The sequence below is a fragment of the Labrus mixtus genome, chromosome 4 (genome assembly GCF_963584025.1).
Source record: "Labrus mixtus chromosome 4, fLabMix1.1, whole genome shotgun sequence".
NCBI classification, from domain to species: Eukaryota; Metazoa; Chordata; class Actinopteri; order Labriformes; family Labridae; genus Labrus; species Labrus mixtus.
The window spans coordinates 1,217,652-1,237,115 of NC_083615.1; the positions used below are offsets into that span (position 1 = coordinate 1,217,652).

Consider the following 19,464-nt stretch of genomic DNA (forward strand, 5'->3'; position numbering starts at 1 on the left):
GCGAGCGTCTCTGCTGTGACCTTCTGTAATGTTGGATGGAAAACACGGAGCAGCTCAAGAAGACTGTACCGCTTATCTCTGATCAAGTTCAGCTCCCTGAATGAAAGCAGGATCACCAGACTGAGGTCTTGGTTCTCTGAGCCCTCTGCCCAGTCCAGAGAGAACTTCTGCACTGAGAAGGTTTTTCCAACACCAGCGACCCCGTTTGTCAGAATCACTCTGATGGGTTTCTGTTGGTCGGGTTGAGCTTCTGTCTTTTGGTTCTGTTGGTCGGGTTGAGCTTCTGTCTTTTGGTTCTGTTGGTCGGGTTGAGCTTCTGTCTTTTGGTTCTGTTGGTCGGGTAAGGCTTTAAAGATGTCCTGACACTTGATTGGAGTCTCATGGAGGGTCTTCTTTTTAGAGTCTGTCTCAAGCTGTCTCACCTCATGTTGGGTGTTCACCTCTTCACTCCGTCCCTCTGTGATGTAGAGCTCAGTGTAGATCCTGTTGAGGAGGGTTCTACTTCCTGTTTCATCACTTCCTTCAGTCACATGTTCACATCTCTTCCTCAGACTGATCTTAAGTTCATCTGTAACCTCCTGCAGATCTCTATCTACTGAAAGAAAAGAAACATATCCTGAGACTGGATTTATAAAATGACCAAATACAAAAATTTTATTATTACACATTAAGCAAACTGCATAACACAAAAACCTCCCTGTAATAAATGTGTGCTGCTACAAGAGAAATAAAATATACTGACTATAAACTGACAGCAAGAATCAGATAAAATGTAAATGTTTCATTTAACTATATATCAATGAAAATACTAACTGCTTTATCTTGTTTTTAGACACAATGACTTCAGTCTTACTTATTACAGTGCTGGACTTACTGGATATCTGCAGTCCTCGTTCTCCACACTGTGGACAGGAGGAGGAAGTAGACTGGTCCCAGTATGAGGTGAGGCACTGTCTACAGAACCAGTGTCCACAGCTGGTAGAAACTGGATCTCTTAGGAGTCCCTGACACAAAGCACAGCTGGACAGCTGCTCCTCCACAGAAACAGACCCCTTTGTTATTCTGTGGAGATAAGGGAAATCATAAAGCTGTGTTCCAGATGTAATATCTGTGTGGAGAGAAGTTATGTTTCAAGATGAGAGACCAAGTCAAGAGTATCTGTTTATGGAAGTTGGATAGTTTGATCGGGATTTTACTGATATTATAGTTGCACAGTAATAAAATTCCAGGCCACCAACTTTAGAAAAAACATAATTAGGAATCATATTCCATAGAGATGTTGGGTTATTTAAAAATGTCTCAGCCTGTTCACTTTGAATGTTAAGAGCTGTGAAGTCTAAAAAGTTCAAGTCCCCACATTGACTCGTGTTTATTGTCACGTTCTTTTTAACATAATGTATTTTGTTTTTCCACAGAAAGTTAAACAACATATAATCAAATCTTTTGGTTACATTTCAGTCAACATCCAAAGATAGAGCCGGATTAGCGTCAACTTATCAGCTATATCTCGTGAAAGTTTTTATTGTGTTCAGCGAAGTCCAAAACCTGCAGTTACTGTTCAGCTCTGTCACCCTTTTAGTCTGTTTTCTCTTTGTGGAGTCTGCTCTCCTACCAGCTACAGTACGGTAGTCGAGCTCTCAGCCTGCAGGGAAAGTTGTGAAGCAGAGACCCCTCGCTTGCGAGCTCTCTGCCCGACTCCGCTTGTTTCTCTTTAACTTTAATAAAGGACTCTTTCAATCAAAAGAGCGTTCAACAAGGTTTATTTATGGAACAATATCCTACAGTTTTCTGTAAATTTATTATTATGACCTGTTGGGGTTGTATCAAGTCAACTTTGGTTATATTCTTTAATAATTATTTCTAATTATTAATAATATAAATAAAATATCATCAAACTATGTTTAATCTCGTTTTGGGGCACCACCCTGTACTCAGGGAAATATAACCAAAATATCACTCAACTCAGTCTCAGATTAGTTATTTAATTACTAATATTATTAATAATTAATAACTATATTTAATAAATTGAAGGCGTGAAATCCGTACACAAAGCCTTCGCACCCAGCTTATATCACAATGCAAATACACCAGTAATCACAAACAACTGCTCTCTTAAATTATAACAGAATTTATTTAAACAAAGCAACATCAATCCAAAATCAAACAAATAACTATCATAAACCAATCTAAGCAACAAACATTATCAAGCACACCTTGTGAATGAGGTGTAAATGTGTGTGTGTGTGTGTGTGTGTGTGTATGTGTGTAGGAGAGAGAGAGAGAGAGAGAGAGAGAGAGAGAGAGAAAACAAGATGGTGGAGGGAGACAATGCACCATGTGACTTCGTCACATGTGGACAAAATGGTGGACAACAAAGGAAGCCGTGTGGTTACCTTTTGAAATAGTTTTGAGCTCTCTGAGCTGAGTTCAGTAACTGTTACTTAAACACCAGAAAGCCAGTGGCCGGACTTTGATTCAACGGCGGGTACACTGGTCTTTCTGATTGTGAAAGCCGTTGACTGAAGGTAAACTAACATAGCATTACACACAGGTGAACACAGCAGTTCATCACAATAAAACAAATGCAGCAGCTTACAACAGATAATAAACAGAATGTGACGTCTCGTCAACAATGATGCATAATTATCAGTGGTTATAAAAGAAACATAACTATTTCTGAAACTATTTCTGCCCAGACCAAAGCTCTTACTTGGGGTAACTCCTGGTGATCGTTGCAAAGCTGGTTAGATCGTCACTCTATTGAATGTTGAATCATCAGATTCAGGCAGGGTTCCTTCGTGGCAGATGTAGGAAGAGGGTAGCGGGATTCAGATCTTCGACCCGAGCGTTGCTCTATAGGGTCTTCTGGTTGCAGGAGCCGAGTTCTTTATGTGTCCTTGTGGATTCAGGGATCAGTGGGCTTCCTTCAGCGCTCCTGTCCAGTTGCGTTCAATGACGTCTTACGAAAAATCAAAGGAAAGAAACTCTTCTTTTTGCTCGAACCTGATAGCATCTGATTGCGCCCAAAACTCCTAAAAATATGCCATGGAAGTAGTCAGCTGAATCCTCTGATGCTTGAATTCAGCATGTGAAGAGCTACCTATACTGAGCTAGGAGATCAGCTCTGGAGTTTAACCTATGTAAGCCAAGAGGAGGAAAGGCTTTGTCTCGAATGCTGGAGTCCATCTTGTTGGAGAGGGTATCCTCTGGTGTCGGCAGACCACACTTGAAGAGAAGGAAGCAATGCCTGGTGATTGCTTTTAAAGACTGGAGCTGCCTGTGGGTTTACCTCAGCTTCCGGCCCCCCCTTTACGTCACACGTAGGTGTGAAGTACCGCAGGGGATTCTGGGATAAAGAGTCCTTTTGGGCCTCTTGTAAATAACTCAAAGGCCCAAGTCCATGGTTTGACTGTCCTAAGCCTGCGTGGCCCAACATCCCCCCTTTGTCCTGAAGAATGGGATTGCGGGTCACAGTCTTTAGGGCAAATAGGGCCAACAGTCCATGTGTTAGGAGACAAACGTTCAAATAGTTAGTGAGCAACAGTACATACATTTTGAGAGGCATTCGGTCTGGGCAGACACTGAGGCAAAGTCTGGGCAGACTGTCTAATTATTGCTAAAGCTAGGCATAAAACATAACCAGGCATTAGCAAAGCTTTGCCACTCAAGGTGCATTCTTTAACAAAACAAATGAAACAAACAGACAAGAGGAGGAGAGAAAGAGAAGAGTATCAGGTGTAGATTTGTGGGCTAACTCCTAGCCTGGGCAGGAGTAAGTCTGTGGGATGGTGTATGTGGCATGTAGGTGTGTAAATATACATGTGCATTATATCTCACTACCAATGTCAGGTCATAAAACAGAGACTAGAAAGCATTAATGCTGAGTGACTTTGGTGGGTTTTACAGTGGAGGCTACTCCCCCCTCCCCACTGTGGAGTCAGAACCTTGTTCTTTGTAAGGGCTGGAGGCCTCCAACTGTCTAATCACCTCTGTCACACACATCCGGACCATGTTCTCCATTCCCCTGTCAGAACCTGCATCCTTGGGAAGTTCATGGGAACTCCGGTTATGCCTACCCCTTTGTCTGGGGCTTCGGCCATCCCGAGAGTTCTGTTCGGGTCTGGTGGTTATCAGTACTTCAGGTTGGGAACTACCCTGTGGCTGGCTCCTTCCTTCACCCCCCTGGTTCTGTTGTCTATTCTGCCGGTGATGCGGTTTCTTAGATTTATTCATAGCATAAGGCAATTTGTTGCCTTCTAGTGCTAGGTCACTATTGTGTCTCCAAACAAACATTGGATGTATGCATGTTTCTCAAGCCATCTGTGCAAATTTCTTGATTTCTGGCATACCAAGCTGATGTGTTCGGCAATGCATGGTGACATCGTAACGCACACAGCCATGCAGATTGTGCCGGAATAAGGACTTGAAAGTCTGGTCCTCTTCCAAACCTGGAGCATTACGTCCCTGGAAATATGCAGATTTTAGGCGCCGGTAATAATCTTTGGGTGCCTCGTGCTTCTGGTGCCAGACACTAAAGGCTCTAAGAGGGGCAGATACAGGGTCGGTGTAGGTGGAGAATTCCTTTGCACAAAGCGTTGCAGAGTGCTGAGTACTGGTCTCTGATCTCAGGCAGGAGGGTAGTCATGAAGTCATGGACACTCCTGGAAGTTGTCTTCCAGATCAGCTTGAGTTTTTCTCATGTGGATGCATCAGGTAGATCACAGAGGCGCAGGTTGATCTCTCTGAGGTAATCATCAATGCTGAAATGTGGGTTACCTGGGTCAAACCGGTCTACATCCTTCGCCAGGGATTCAATGAGCCTTATGCGCATTCTTTGATCTCTGGGTGGACAGGAGCCATCCGATTCATCTGATGTTTCAGAACTTCTCAGCTGTGGACAATGCAGTGTGGACTTACAGGTAGAAGGAGGGGGTTGGTGTTATCTCTGCCTCTGGGGGCTGAGAAGTCACCCCCCTCCCTATGTGGTGATTCAAACCTGTGAAGGTGTGAAAAGGTGTCACAGCTGTTGGGGGACTGGGGCGTTTCCCCAAAGGGAGGGGCTCCACAGTCAAAGTCTTTGTTTCCAGGAATGGCAGGGAAGACAAGACTAATTTTCTTAGTCCTTGGGTTATCCTGGCTGCTCGGTTCTTTATTGAGCTTTTTCAGCAGGGTTGTTTGATCTCTTGAGGGGCTTGGTTCAAGATCAGAGCCATATTCTGACAATATGTCTTGCTCCATGCATACCTATGCCAATTTCTGAATAACGTCAAACACATCCAGCACTTCCTGCTCAGCAGTTTTGAATTGCTGACGAATAAATTTATTTTCTGCCAACAGGGATTGGATGTGGTTCTGCAGGGCTTCTTTCTCTACTTGCAGCCGGGTTTGCTGCAGGAGGACTTGCGTTGGGAAAGAGGGAGGAGTTGCCCAAGAACATTCAGGATTATGCTTTGGGGTTTCCTGGCTTGGTGGTTGGCCTGATCAACGAGCTCCTTTAACTTCTTATCACAAATGCTAATTGAATAGCTATTTAGGTCGGCTATCTCCTCTAAGGAGAGGTGCGTCAGACCGGCAACAGTTTCTTGCAGTGCTGCATCGTCTGATCCAAAAGGAGTCTCAGCTCCTGGCTTACCTAGGGTCTTGGTAAACATTTTAGGTGATAAAATGGAACCACAGTGGATTACTGTTAAGAAAGCTGCTAAGCTAAACAAAGCTAGATCAACACCAGAGCAAATCTTATCTAGGTTTCCCAACTGATCACTGCAGTCTATCCTGGAAGCTAGGAGAGGGGATTCACACCTCAAGTCCTCAAAGGATGGGAGGAACTCACACCTCTCGGACAGCTGGCTATGCAACAATTATGAGGTTACACTCTCAACTAGAAAAATTCCTAAATTGTTGTCTCAAACAACAAAGAGCACATAAAAATTAAAACTACTCAACTCACCAAAACACAACAACACAACTTGATGTCTACTTTGCTTAAAATGAGAATGTTCACAACAAATACCTTGATACCGAGAAGAATTACTTCATGATAAAACTCTGGATTAAAGCAACAAACTAGTTCATTAAAAAAGTCGCCCTGGCTGCATCATTATGTTCAACAACACAAACTAAGCCACAGCTTGTTGTCCGTTTTGAATAAACAACAAGCAAGAAAAGTAAATCTTCAAAAGAAAAGACAATTTTTCCTCACGAAAAATCTCTTTTAGGATTAAAATTCGGATTACTGTGCATTTACAGGGCAATAAAGCTGGTTTATTGAAGGCCTCACACGGGGCACCATTTGTTGGGGTTGTATCAAGTCAAATTTGGTTATATTCTTTAATAATTATTTCTAATTATTAATAATCTAAATAAAATATCATCAAACTATGTTTAATCTCGTTTTGGGGCACCACCCTGTACTCAGGGAAATATAACCAAAATATCACTCAAATCAGTCTCAGATTAGTTATTTAATTACTAATATTATTAATAATTAATAACTATATTTAATAAATTGAAGGCGTGAAATCCGTACACAAAGCCTTCGCACCCAGCTTATATCACAATGCAAATACACCAGTAATCACAAACAACTGCTCTCTTAAATTATAACAGAATTTATTTAAACAAAGCAACATCAATCCAAAATCAATGAACTTAATCAAACAAATAACTATCATAAACCAATCTAAGCAACAAACATTATCAAGCACACCTTGTGAATGAGGTGTAAATGTGTGTGTGTGTGTGTGTGTGTGTGTATGTGTGTAGGAGAGAGAGAGAGAGAGAGAGAGAGAGAGAAAAAACAAGATGGTGGAGGGAGACAATGCACCATGTGACTTCGTCACATGTGGACAAAATGGTGGACAACAAAGGAAGCCGTGTGGTTACCTTTTGAAATAGTTTTGAGCTCTCTGAGCTGAGTTCAGTAACTGTTACTTAAACACCAGAAAGCCAGTGGCCGGACTTTGATTCAACGGCGGGTACACTGGTCTTTCTGATTGTGAAAGCCGTTGACTGAAGGTAAACTAACATAGCATTACACACAGGTGAACACAGCAGTTCATCACAATAAAACAAATGCAGCAGCTTACAACAGATAATAAACAGAATGTGACGTCTCGTCAACAATGATGCATAATTATCAGTGGTTATAAAAGAAACATAACTATTTCTGAAACTATTTCTGCCCAGACCAAAGCTCTTACTTGGGGTAACTCCTGGTGATCGTTGCAAAGCTGGTTAGATCGTCACTCTATTGAATGTTGAATCATCAGATTCAGGCAGGGTTCCTTCGTGGCAGATGTAGGAAGAGGGTAGCGGGATTCAGATCTTCGACCCGAGCGTTGCTCTATAGGGTCTTCTGGTTGCAGGAGCCGAGTTCTTTATGTGTCCTTGTGGATTCAGGGATCAGTGGGCTTCCTTCAGCGCTCCTGTCCAGTTGCGTTCAATGACGTCTTACGAAAAATCAAAGGAAAGAAACTCTTCTTTTTGCTCGAACCTGATAGCATCTGATTGCGCCCAAAACTCCTAAAAATATGCCATGGAAGTAGTCAGCTGAATCCTCTGATGCTTGAATTCAGCATGTGAAGAGCTACCTATACTGAGCTAGGAGATCAGCTCTGGAGTTTAACCTATGTAAGCCAAGAGGAGGAAAGGCTTTGTCTCGAATGCTGGAGTCCATCTTGTTGGAGAGGGTATCCTCTGGTGTCGGCAGACCACACTTGAAGAGAAGGAAGCAATGCCTGGTGATTGCTTTTAAAGACTGGAGCTGCCTGTGGGTTTACCTCAGCTTCCGGCCCCCCCTTTACGTCACACGTAGGTGTGAAGTACCGCAGGGGATTCTGGGATAAAGAGTCCTTTTGGGCCTCTTGTAAATAACTCAAAGGCCCAAGTCCATGGTTTGACTGTCCTAAGCCTGCGTGGCCCAACAGACCTCTTGAGGGAAAAGTTTTGAAAAAGTAGCGCAGCCAGACTGGTCTGTGTCGCTGTCTTTCCCAGAACAGCGTGCAATCAGCTCTTATTACACTGAGGGCCTGATTTACTAAGGTCCCAAGTAAAGAGGACTAAACTGTGTGTTCACTCCAAAAAAATTGCACGTTTGGTGAGTGTGTGATTTTCGGGTGATCTACTCAGAAAATTTGCGTGAATGACACCAGGTGCAAACCTTGTGGAGGCGGTACTATTTAAGTTAGACTTTTGTGTGTTCTACTGGTTTATGTCATGGAGAGTTTGGATAGAAAGCAGGACGACTGCAAGCGCAAAATAGGTATCAGTGGAAGAGGCAAATGAACATACAGTATTTTTGAGTTCTAGCAGATAAAACTGAATATTACAAAAAGACAATTTGGCTTATAAGAAAACCTGGGCATTAAACAGGGCCTCTCTTTTCTTCATTTTTTGAAGATGAATTGTCATACATTGTGCAGGAGGTGTGAGCTGTGTCCTCTGTGGCGCTCAGGCGCGACACTCGGCACATTGTTGTGCACCAGACAGCTGGCCAGCGCTGTGTCTGATCGTACATAAATGCTCTGGAAAGAGGTATCGAAGACGGGGGTACAAGCAGTGGTGAGGTCCCCCCATCCAGCAGCAGCGGGCTGTAGAGGGAGGAGACGAGCGCACTATGGAGAGGAGCGCACGAGCTGGGGGAGAGACGCACAGCCCGAGAAAAAAGAAATCCAAGTTTAAAATAAAATGTTGGTGAGAAGAGGGAAATAGGAAGAAATAAACATCAATGTTGAAATTCTTTAGAATGCAGAGGCTGTGAATGTTCAGTTTTGTTTAAATAGGCAACAATATAGTTTAATCATGGTGTTTCCTGCTGTCATTCCAAACTTATTAACATGTGTGGGGAATAACGTGATCTGTATGCCTTCTTTGATTGTGCCTATGTCTCCTCCTAACTTCAATAACAGCAGTCTGTTGTGTGTAACACTGGTCTCCTGGGTTAGCATGTTCTTTTCAAAGGTGTTAAATTCAGACACCGTCACAATCACCTCAGTTTTTGTCAGGCTTGGTAAATCACAATGCGTGTACTAACTTAACTTATTTACATTTTCTCCTTTCTAGGGCAGAAACGCCCCATATTGAATATTCATTAAGTCAAACGTACTAAATGGACAATGCGTGTTGTTTTGCTCATATGAAAGATTCAATCCTCACAGCGCACCGTTAGTAGATCAGTTAACACATTTTTAGCTGGTGGTATCAAGTTTGCACACGTTTTAAGACACACAAACCTTTAGTAAATCAGGCCCAATGAACGGGGATGGTTTTTTAATCGCGTCCGGTCGCACACAGTGATGGTGACTTCTGCACCCGCGGTAATGATGGCTCGTGTGTCAACATGTTATACTGATATATTAGATGCACCTTTGTATAAGACCCAGACAACTTTTAAGATTAAAAAAAAAAGTATTAAAAGTGCATCTTACACCGGATTTTACGGTACTTAAAAAAAGATCTCATTGTGTAGTCATGATAAAAAAATAAAAAAAGACAAACAAAGAGTGGACACAACAGAAAAAATGATTCAAAGAAAACGATCACAGCAGATCTCACTAAACTTCAGGATCAGTTTAAAAGACTTCTTCCTGCAGAATCACAGAGAAGACGACGAGATACACAACCAAAGAGTCAATACTGAAATCATATTATCTTATCTATAAACATATAATACATATATATAATCCTTAGTATGTTGTTATGAGTTCAGTGACTTTCTCTGTATGATCACTGTGTGAGGGTTGATGATTAAAAACAAGAAAATCAACACATTATGGTGTTCAGGACTCTTTTTTTAGCTTGACAGTTTGGTGATTAAAAAAAGTTCTCTTACTGTGGATCTGAGGGTCCTGGTTCATTACTGAAGAGTGGAGGAAGACGTTTAGACCGGTCACTCTTCATAGAGAGACAGCTGGACAGAGGAGTCTCTGCTCTGTCCTCCTCTTTGTCTCCTCGATCACTCATCTTCTGATCTGAGGGTCCTGGTTCATTACTGAAGTCTACAGGAAGATCTTTAGACCGGTCACTCTTCATAGAGAGACAGCTGGACAGAGGAGACTCTGCTCTGTCCTCCTCTTTGTCTCCTCGATCACTCATCTTCTGATCTCCAGATTGATCAGAGGACAATAAAAGATGTTCATGCAGGTAAAACAACCTGAGGACAAAATAACAAACAGGTGAGATACAAGCAGGAAAAATGTGAAAGACAGAAATGGTCAAGTGTCCACATCTCATTACCTGATGTGATCCTTAATTAGATTTTCTCTTCCTTCCTGTCTGCCTAAGTACCTGATGCAGCACCTCAGTGCAGTTTGTTTTGATCCTAACATGATTTGTCCGTCTGATCTGCCCTGAATAATTCCAATAACAAGACATTGAGTCTTAAACTTTAAACTAACATGTTAGTATTTAACAGCAACCATGACCTTTAGGACATTTGTACAACTAGAACTGTATAAAACAGGGTTGGAAATCAGCACTCGTCACATACGGGTGTCTTTTTGCAGTGGCGGGTGAATTTGCTCAACCTACCGACCACAGTGGCAGAGCGAGGGTCACAATGGTGCTCTATATGCTGGAATGGCTTTGCTTGGTGTAACATGATTAACAGAGCACAGACTAGCATCTCTTTAACAGCGGGTCAACCAGCTTCAGGTGTGTTTAAACTGACGCCTCGCTGTCTCAAGTCCAACATGATGAAAAGAAGAGCGCTGTGGCGTTGATTTGGGCTCAAAGGAGCAGCTGTAAATACTATAACTTCAGACATTTGTCTTGGGCTCAAAGTGCTGCACACATTCAGCGGCCTCACAGTAGAATCCATAAAAACAATAGAAAAACACATCGACATGTCAACAGAAAAGTAGAGACCCATGTATAAAACACAACATATACTGCACATTACCCATATAGAGAAAAAGATATCAAAATATAAAAGCATGTAAGAACATCATGACGCCATGATGTTTCTGCTGTAAATGTCCAATGATGAAACGGTGAAACAGACAGTGGCTTATCTTAGAATTTATTGGGCCGAGGTCAGACAACAGCAACAGAACACAAATGGCTGACAAACTTTTCATGTTAACGGTCCTGTTATATTCTGTTAGCTGGTACAGCCTACAAATTCTTTTACCATTTGGGAACACTTCTAAAAGGCTAGAGAGGTGACATTACCTTCACTTGAAACTGTCAGATATCTACATTGAAGTCATTTAAGCTCACAACATACACTCGGCTCCTCTCCAAAAATAGATCTGCTGCTATGAGAGTCTTACACAAACTGTTACATCCACACAGACCTAAACCAATGACCCTTAGATGGTCGACAGATTTAAAATGATATATCCACAAAATGATTCAAGTGAATGATTATGTGAAAATAAATACTAACAGGCACAACCCGTACAGCAGGCTTAGATTTAAACTGAACAGAGATTACAGTACCACGCTGACATCCAGCTGAAATACAAAACTAATGTAGTTCAGCTTCCTGGGCGGTGGTCCTTACTGTGGTCTTTTTATGTCTTTATTGGAGATTCAGAAAGCAGGTAGAGAGAGAGTGGGGAATGAGATGTGGGAAAGAACCACAGGTTGGATTAATTGGGCATGTGCAATAACCACTTGGATACCAACGCCCCCTGAAGTGATCCTTAATGTGACTCTGCCTCTCTTCCCGTCTCCTTTAGTACCTGATCCAACACATTAGTGCAGCTTGTTTGTATCTTCATCTTATTTGTCCGTCTGATGTGACTCCCTGCTTGATATTTGACCCTGGTCTAGTTTTAGGATTTAATATAAATGTCTTTCAATTATCCTTCCTGTGTCTCTTCAATCCTGCACTGAATAATCACAATAACAAGGTCTTGAACCTCAAACCTCAAACATTAAAGCAAAATGTTAATATTTAACAGAAATCATGACCTTTGGACCAACAGTTTTATATCTAGAGGGATATAAAACAAAGTCCTTCATGCCTGTAGGGATCAAACCCTGTCATTAAACCGACCTTTGCTCAGATAGATGTTTTATTGAGGCTGTATTTAGTGATTACATTTTATTAGGATGCATTATTTTTTAATATCTTATATAGAGATGTTGGGTTATTTAAAAATGTCTCAGCCTGTTCACTTTGAATGTTAAGAGCTGTGAAGTCTAAAAAGTTCAAGCCCCCACACTGACTCGTGTTTATTGTCACGTTCTTTTTAACATAATGTATTTTGTTTTTCCACAGAAAGTTAAACAACATATACCGTAAAATCCGGTGTATAAGACGCACTTTTAATACATATTTTTTCGTCTTAAAAGTTGGCTGCGTCTCATACACCGGTGCGACCAATACACCAGTATAAAATACTGAAACGTGACGTCATTACAGCGGGGGCAGCAGCCCCTATCACTGCAACCTGACATGATTAAAAACCCATCCCCATTCATTGTGTATTGAAAGCTGAGTGAGACAGCACCACAGACCAGGCTGGCTGCGTGACTTTTTCCACATCTTTTCTCACTCACGAGGTCATAATCATACATTTACAGAAAACAGTGGTATATTGTTCCGTAAATAAACCTTTTGGAGTGCTCTTTTGATTTAAAGAGTCCTATATTAAAGTTAAAGAGTGACCAGCGGAGTTAGGTAGCGCGACTCGCAAGCTAGGAGTCTGTGCCTCACAACTTTACCTGCAGGCTGAGAGCTCAACAACCGTACTGTAGCTAGTAGGAGCGTAAACTCCACAAAGAGAAAACAGACAGAACTAAACGAGCGTCAAGCTGCAAGAAACTGCACGTTGTAGAACATATAACAACATAAGCAAAATATAATCAAATCTTTTGGTTACATTTTAGTCAACATCCAAAGATAGAGCCGGATTAGCGTCAACTTATCAGATATATCTCGTTTTTCGTAACCAGGCTGTAAACATGTTGATTCCTGTGGTAAAAACGGGCTTTTTTGGCTGTGGGCTTATGGCACTTCCGGCGCTTCTGCAGCCAGCCTCAAGCAGAACCTCGAGGAACTGCAGTTTTTTGTACTTCCGCATTGACTTCATTTTCCGAGACCGGAGGTTGCCCCTTGGTCATGACCTGCACACTGAGCATGTGCAGGAGCTGTGTCATGACCTACACACTGAGCATGTGCAGGAGCTGTGTCATGACCTACACACTGAGCATGTGCAGGAGCTGTGTCATGACCTACACACTGAGCATGTGCAGGAGCTGTGTCATGACCTACACACTGAGCATGTGCAGGAGCCGTGTCGTGACCTGTACACTGAGCATAAGACACGCTGTGTTTTTGAAGGTCTCTCAGAGAGAAAATAAAGTTTACACTGTCTTCCTGCGTGACAGTTTTTATTGTGTTCAGCGAAGTCCAAAACCTGCAGTTACTGTTCAGCTCTGTCGCTCTGTCAGTTTTCTCTTTGTGGAGTCTGCTCTCCTACCAGCTACAGTACGGTAGTCGAGCTCTCAGCCTGCAGGGAAAGTTGTGAAGCAGAGACCCCTAGCTTGCGAGCTCTTTGCCCGACTCCGCTTGTTTCTCTTTAACTTTAATAAAGGACTCTTTCAATCAAAAGAGCGTTCAACAAGGATTATTTATGGAACAATATCCTACAGTTTTCTGTAAATTAATTATTATGACCTCTTGAGGGAAAAGTTTTGAAAAAGTAGCGCAGCCAGACTGGTCTGTGTCGCTGTCTTTCCCAGAACAGCGTGCAATCAGCTCTTAATACACTGAGGGCCTGATTTACTAAGGTCCCAAGTAAAGAGGACTAAACTGTGTGTTCACTCCAAAAAAATTGAGGTGATCGAAGAAAATGTGCGTGAATGACACCAGGTGCAAACCTTGTGGAGGCGGTACTATTTAAGTTAGGCTTTTGTGTGTTCTACTGGTTTACGTCATGGAGAGTTTGGACGGAAAGCAGGACGACTGCAAGCGCAAAATAGGTATCAGTGGAAGAGGTAAATGAACGGACAGTATTTTTGAGTTCTAGCAGATAAAACTGAATATTACAAAAAGACAATTTGGCTTATAAGAAAACCTGGGCATTAAACAGGGCCTCTCTTTTCTTCATCTTTTGAAGATGAATTGTCATACATTGTGCAGGAGGTGTGAGCTGTGTCAGGCGCGACACTCGGCACATTGTTGAGCACCAGACAGCTGGCCAGCGCTGTGTCTGATCGGACATAAATGCTCTGGAAAGAGGTATCGAAGACGGGGGTACAAGCAGTGGTGAGGTCCCCCCATCGAAGCGTAGCAGCAGCGGGCTGTAGAGGGAGGAGACGAGCGCACTATGGAGAGGAGCGCACGAGCTGGGGGAGAGACGCACAGCCCGAGAAAAAAGAAATCCCAAGTTTAAAATAAAATGTTGGTGAGAAGAGGGAAATAGGAAGAAATAAACATCAATGTTGAAATTCTTTAGAATGCAGAGGCTGTGAATGTTCAGTTTTGTTTAAATAGGCAACAATATAGTTTAATCATGGTGTTTCCTGCTGTCATTCCAAACTTATTAACATGTGTGGGGAATAACATGATCTGTGTGCCTTCTTTGATTGTGCCTATGTCTCCTCCTAACTTCAATAACAGCAGTCTGTTGTGTGTAACACTGGTCTCCTGGGTTAGCACGTTCTTTTCAAAGGTGTTAAATACAGACACCGTCACAATCACCTCAGTTTTTGTCAGGCTTGGTAAATCACAATGCGTGTACTAACTTAACTTATTTACATTTTCTCCTTTCTAGGACAGAAACGCCCCATATTGAATATTCATTAAGTCAAACGTACTAAATGGACAATGCGTGTTGTTTTGCTCATATGAAAGATTCAATCCTCACAGCGCACCGTTAGTAGATCAGTTAACACATTTTTAGCTGGTGGTATCAAGTTTGCACACGTTTTAAGACACACAAACCTTTAGTAAATCAGGCCCAATGAACGGGGATGGTTTTTTAATCGCGTCCAGTCGCACACAGTGATGGTGACTTCTGCACCCGCGGTAATGATGGCTCATGTGTCAACATGTTATACTGGTATATTAGATGCACCTTTGTATAAGACCCAGACAACTTTTAAGATAAAAAAACACAGGTATTAAAAGTGCATCTTACACTGGATTTTACGGTACTTCAGTAAAAAAAAAAAAGATCTCATTGTGTAGTCATGATAAAAAAATAAAAAAAGACAAACAAAGAGTGGACACAACAGAAAAAATGATTGAAAGAAAACGATCACAGCAGATCTCACTAAACTTCAGGATCAGTTTAAAAGACTTCTTCCTGCAGAATCACAGAGAAGACGACGAGATACACAACCAAAGAGTCAATACTGAAATCATATTATCTTATCTATAAACATATAATACATATATATAATCCTTAGTATGTTGTTATGAGTTCAGTGACTTTCTCTGTATGATCACTGTGTGCAGGTTGATGATTAAAACCAAGAAAATCAACACATTATGGTGTTCAGGACTCTTTTTTTAGCTTGACAGTTTGGTGATTAAAAAAAGTTCTCTTACTGTGGATCTGAGGGTCCTGGTTCATTACTGAAGAGTAGAGGTTGACCTTTAGACCAGTCACTCTTCATAGAGAGACAGCTGGACAGAGGAGACTCTGCTCTGTTCTCCTCTTTGTCTCCTCGATCACTCATCTTCTGATCTGAGGGTCCTGGTTCATTACTGAAGAGTAGAGGTTGACCTTTAGACCAGTCACTCTTCATAGAGAGACAGCTGGACAGAGGAGACTCTGCTCTGTCCTCCTCTTTGTCTCCTCGATCACTCATCTTCTGATCTCCAGATTGATCAGAGGACAATAAAAGACGTTCATGCAGGTAAAACAACCTGAGGACAAAATAACAAACAGATGAGACACAAGCAGGAAAAATGTGAAAGACAGAAATGGTCAAGTGTCCACATCTCATTACCTGATGTGATCCTTAATTAGATTTTCTCTTCCTTCCTGTCTGCCTAAGTACCTGATGCAGCACCTCAGTGCAGTTTGTTTTGATCCTAACATGATTTGTCCGTCTGATCTGCCCTGAATAATGTCAATAACAAGACATTGAGTCTGAAACTTTAAACATTAAACTAACATGTTAGTATTTAACAGCAACCATGACCTTTAGGACATTTGTACAACTAGAACTGTATAAAACAGGGTTGGAAATCAGCACTCGTCACATACGGGTGTCTTTTTGCAGTGGCGGGTGAATTTGCTCAACCTACCGACCACAGTGGCAGAGCGAGGGTCACAATGGTGCTCTATATGCTGGAATGGCTTTGCTTGGTGTAACATGATTAACAGAGCACAGACTAGCATCTCTTTAACAGCGGGTCAACCAGCTTCAGGTGTGTTTAAACTGACGCCTCGCTGTCTCAAGTCCAACATGATGAAAAGAAGAGCGCTGTGGCGTTGATTTGGGGTCAAAGGAGCAGCTGTAAATACTATAACTTCAGACATTTGTCTTGGGCTCAAAGTGCTGCACACATTCAGCGGCCTCACAGTAGAATCCATAAAAACAATAGAAGAACACATTGACATGTCAACAGAAAAGTAGAGACCCATGTATAAAACACAACATATACTGCACATTACCCATATAGAGAAAAAGATACCAAAATATAAAAGCATGTAAGAACATCATGACGCCATGATGTTTCTGCTGTAAATGTCCAATGATGAAACGGTGGAACAGACAGTGGGTTATCTTAGAATTTATTGGGCCGAGGTCAGACAACAGCAACAGAACACAAATGGCTGACAAACTTTTCATGTTAACGGTCCTGTTATATTCTGTTAGCTGGTACAGCCTACAAATTCTTTTACCATTTGGGAACACTTCTAAAAGGCTAGAGAGGTGACATTACCTTCACTTGAAACTGTCAGATATCTACATTGAAGTCATTTAAGCTCACAACATACACTCGGCTCCTCTCCAAAAATAAAGAACCACAGGTTGGATTAATTGGGCGTGTGCAATAACCACTTGGATACCAACGCCCCCTGAAGTGATCCTTAATGTGACTCTGCCTCTCTTCCCGTCTCCTTTAGTACCTGATCCAACACATCAGTGCAGCTTGTTTGTATCTTCATCTTATTTGTCCGTCTGATGTGACTCCCTGCTTGGTATTTGACCCTGGTCTAGTTTTAGGATTTAATATAGATGTCTTTCAATTATCCTTCCTGTGTCTCTTCAATCCTGCACTGAATAATGACAATAACAAGGTCTTGAACCTCAAACCTCAAACATTAAAGCAAAATGTTAATATTTAACAGAAATCATGACCTTTGGACCAACAGTTTGATATCTAGAGGGATATAAAACAAAGTCCTTCATGCCTGTAGGGATCAAACCCTGTCATTAAACCGACCTTTGCTCAGATAGATGTTTTATTGAGGCTGTATTTAGTGATTACATTTTATTAGGATGCATGATTTTTTAATATCTACTTTGAGGAAGTGGAGAATATCTAGCTTAGAAAATTAAATACTGTGGAACATAAGCACTGTCGTCCTCAGGACTTTATTTAACCTGAGAGAAAACCAGTAACGCTGACTGCTAGTTTAGACCGCAGGAGTCATGACAAACATCTCTGATTAAGGACGATTTAGATTTTTAGCTACACAACTTTTACTTGACTTTACTTTTCAAACAAAAGCTGAGAAACAACAAGTACTCCACATTCACAGAGCTGATCCCGTACTGTATCTGATCCGTTTCCTTCGCTTTCCTATTCAAAGTGTATTACTCAATATTAACCAGAGGTTTTAACAGTAAAGTCATATTAATGTTGAATTAAACTCACCCCGTCTCAGATGTTTGTCCTTCTGCTCTGTCGACTCAAAATGGAGTCTTAGCTCCGACTGACAGAAACTTTCAGTTTTATTGTTTTATTGGAAACCCATATCAGCTCAGAGTTTCTCCTCCCCTTGTTACTAGAAATGAAATGAATGGTTAACCATCATCAGTTCAGGTTTCTTCATGACCTCTCTGCTGAGCTCACAGTAAAATGCATTAATTCAAGCTAACTAGGTTGAGATAGTCAGTCAGAAAACTTAAAAAAGTAAGCTGGGATCACCTACCTTCAGCAATGTTGTGGATGTCAGACGTGTGGAGAAACAGTTCCGAGATGATCCATGATCTGTTCAGATCACCCCGCATGGTACCGGGCAACATGTGATCCATGGATCAGAGGAAAATGTATCTTCATGGTGTAAAATAAATACACTGGCATTATATCCCAATTCAGTATCTGAGTGAAAAGAAGTCAGTGTTAAAGTTGTTCAGGTGGGCACAAACAGGAAGTCATTTCAGTCTTTTAAAATACATTTTATGTATGTTTTATTTCACAGACTTTCAGACAGAAACAGGTCATAACGTGTCAATATTTAATTGTGACAGATAACTTTTTAATTGTCTATTAGATGTTAGAAACATTAAAAATAAGGGTTGTTCAGATGACCAATTCAAAAATCTTTTAATCTTTGAAAGCATGCATCAGGTTCATTAAAATGTGAGATTTGTATTCATGTTGGTTTTGTGTTTTTTAAAATTACATTTACACCATTTTTTTCAAAAGGTAAGACAGAATGGACATAAAAATGTCAAGTGGTGTAACCACTGAAAAATTAAGAATATTGAATATTTTATACATCTAGAGTATGTGAGTGTAAGTGTACTCATATTTGTAATTACTTCATTTTAAAATAGCACAAGAAATTAGATTTTATGAGGATTATCCCTAACTGTATAAGTTATGCCCTTTTTCAATAGTGAGCGGGACACCTCTGTTTTCTAATTAATTTTTGGCAAATTATGTAAAAATTGTTAAAAAACCATGTTATTTCACTGCAATAGAGGACTACTTTTATTCCACTTTAATTGTCCTGTATTTTATTATATGTTTATGAGAAATACTGGTTACACCAATTGATGCAAACCAGTTACACCAACTGACCATGCTGCTTCTACAGTCAAAGGCCATTGTTTCTTGAAGAAATTGTTGTTAGCTTCCTCCATTTTATGTTTGCTCCACCTACCAAAGTGCACAGAATACCAGTGCAAACCTGTAGTGTGCACATTTGCCTTAAACACAGAATAGCATATAACTGAAGTGAATAGATCGGCCTTTTGGATGGGTCTCATAGATCGGCAATTTCTTACTGATACCTATTTTATCTTCCGTTCCCAATAGCTGTTTACAACCACACATACATTGCACGCATTAGACTAAACGTGTTCCTGTATTCTCTCACGGAAAAGCTTGAAATGTAAAGTTTTTTTGTTTCTTTGTTCCTTCTTGATTTCTGTCGATCCTTCTAGTGATGTGTCGGTCATGAACGATTCGTTTAAAGCGAACGAATCATCTGGGTGACCGAACTGAACTGAATCACTTACTGAAAAGAGTCGTTCATTTCTCAACTTCAGTTACTCTCTCCTCTCTCCCGTCTCGTATCTCTCTCTCCTCTCTCCCGTCTC

The 19,464-nt window shown here is 41.2% G+C and overlaps 2 protein-coding genes across 14 annotated transcripts in view; both read right to left on the reverse strand.

Moving 5' to 3' along the window:
• Positions 1 to 19,464, reverse strand: part of LOC132973511 (NACHT, LRR and PYD domains-containing protein 14-like) — a 273,451-nt gene that overhangs the window by 122,231 nt on the left and 131,756 nt on the right. The window lies entirely within an intron of this gene.
• On the reverse strand, positions 928 to 17,921 carry LOC132973522 (uncharacterized). 3 transcript variants are annotated; one of them, XM_061037034.1, is made up of 4 exons: positions 17,792 to 17,921; positions 15,910 to 16,022; positions 15,506 to 15,826; positions 14,001 to 14,298 (listed from the first exon to the last, which is right to left on the reverse strand). In XM_061037034.1, the coding sequence occupies exons 2-4, from the start codon at positions 15,999 to 16,001 to the stop codon at positions 14,016 to 14,018; spliced, it is 696 nt and encodes a 231-aa protein (XP_060893017.1). In that variant the 5' UTR covers positions 16,002 to 16,022; positions 17,792 to 17,921; the 3' UTR covers positions 14,001 to 14,015. The 3 variants fall into 3 exon arrangements, 2 of the variants coding, with proteins under 2 accessions (XP_060893017.1, XP_060893018.1); XM_061037035.1 differs by lacking the exon at positions 17,792 to 17,921 and adding an exon at positions 16,211 to 16,407; XR_009673008.1 differs by lacking the exons at positions 14,001 to 14,298; positions 15,910 to 16,022 and adding an exon at positions 928 to 1,062 and having other exon boundaries at positions 17,792 to 17,896.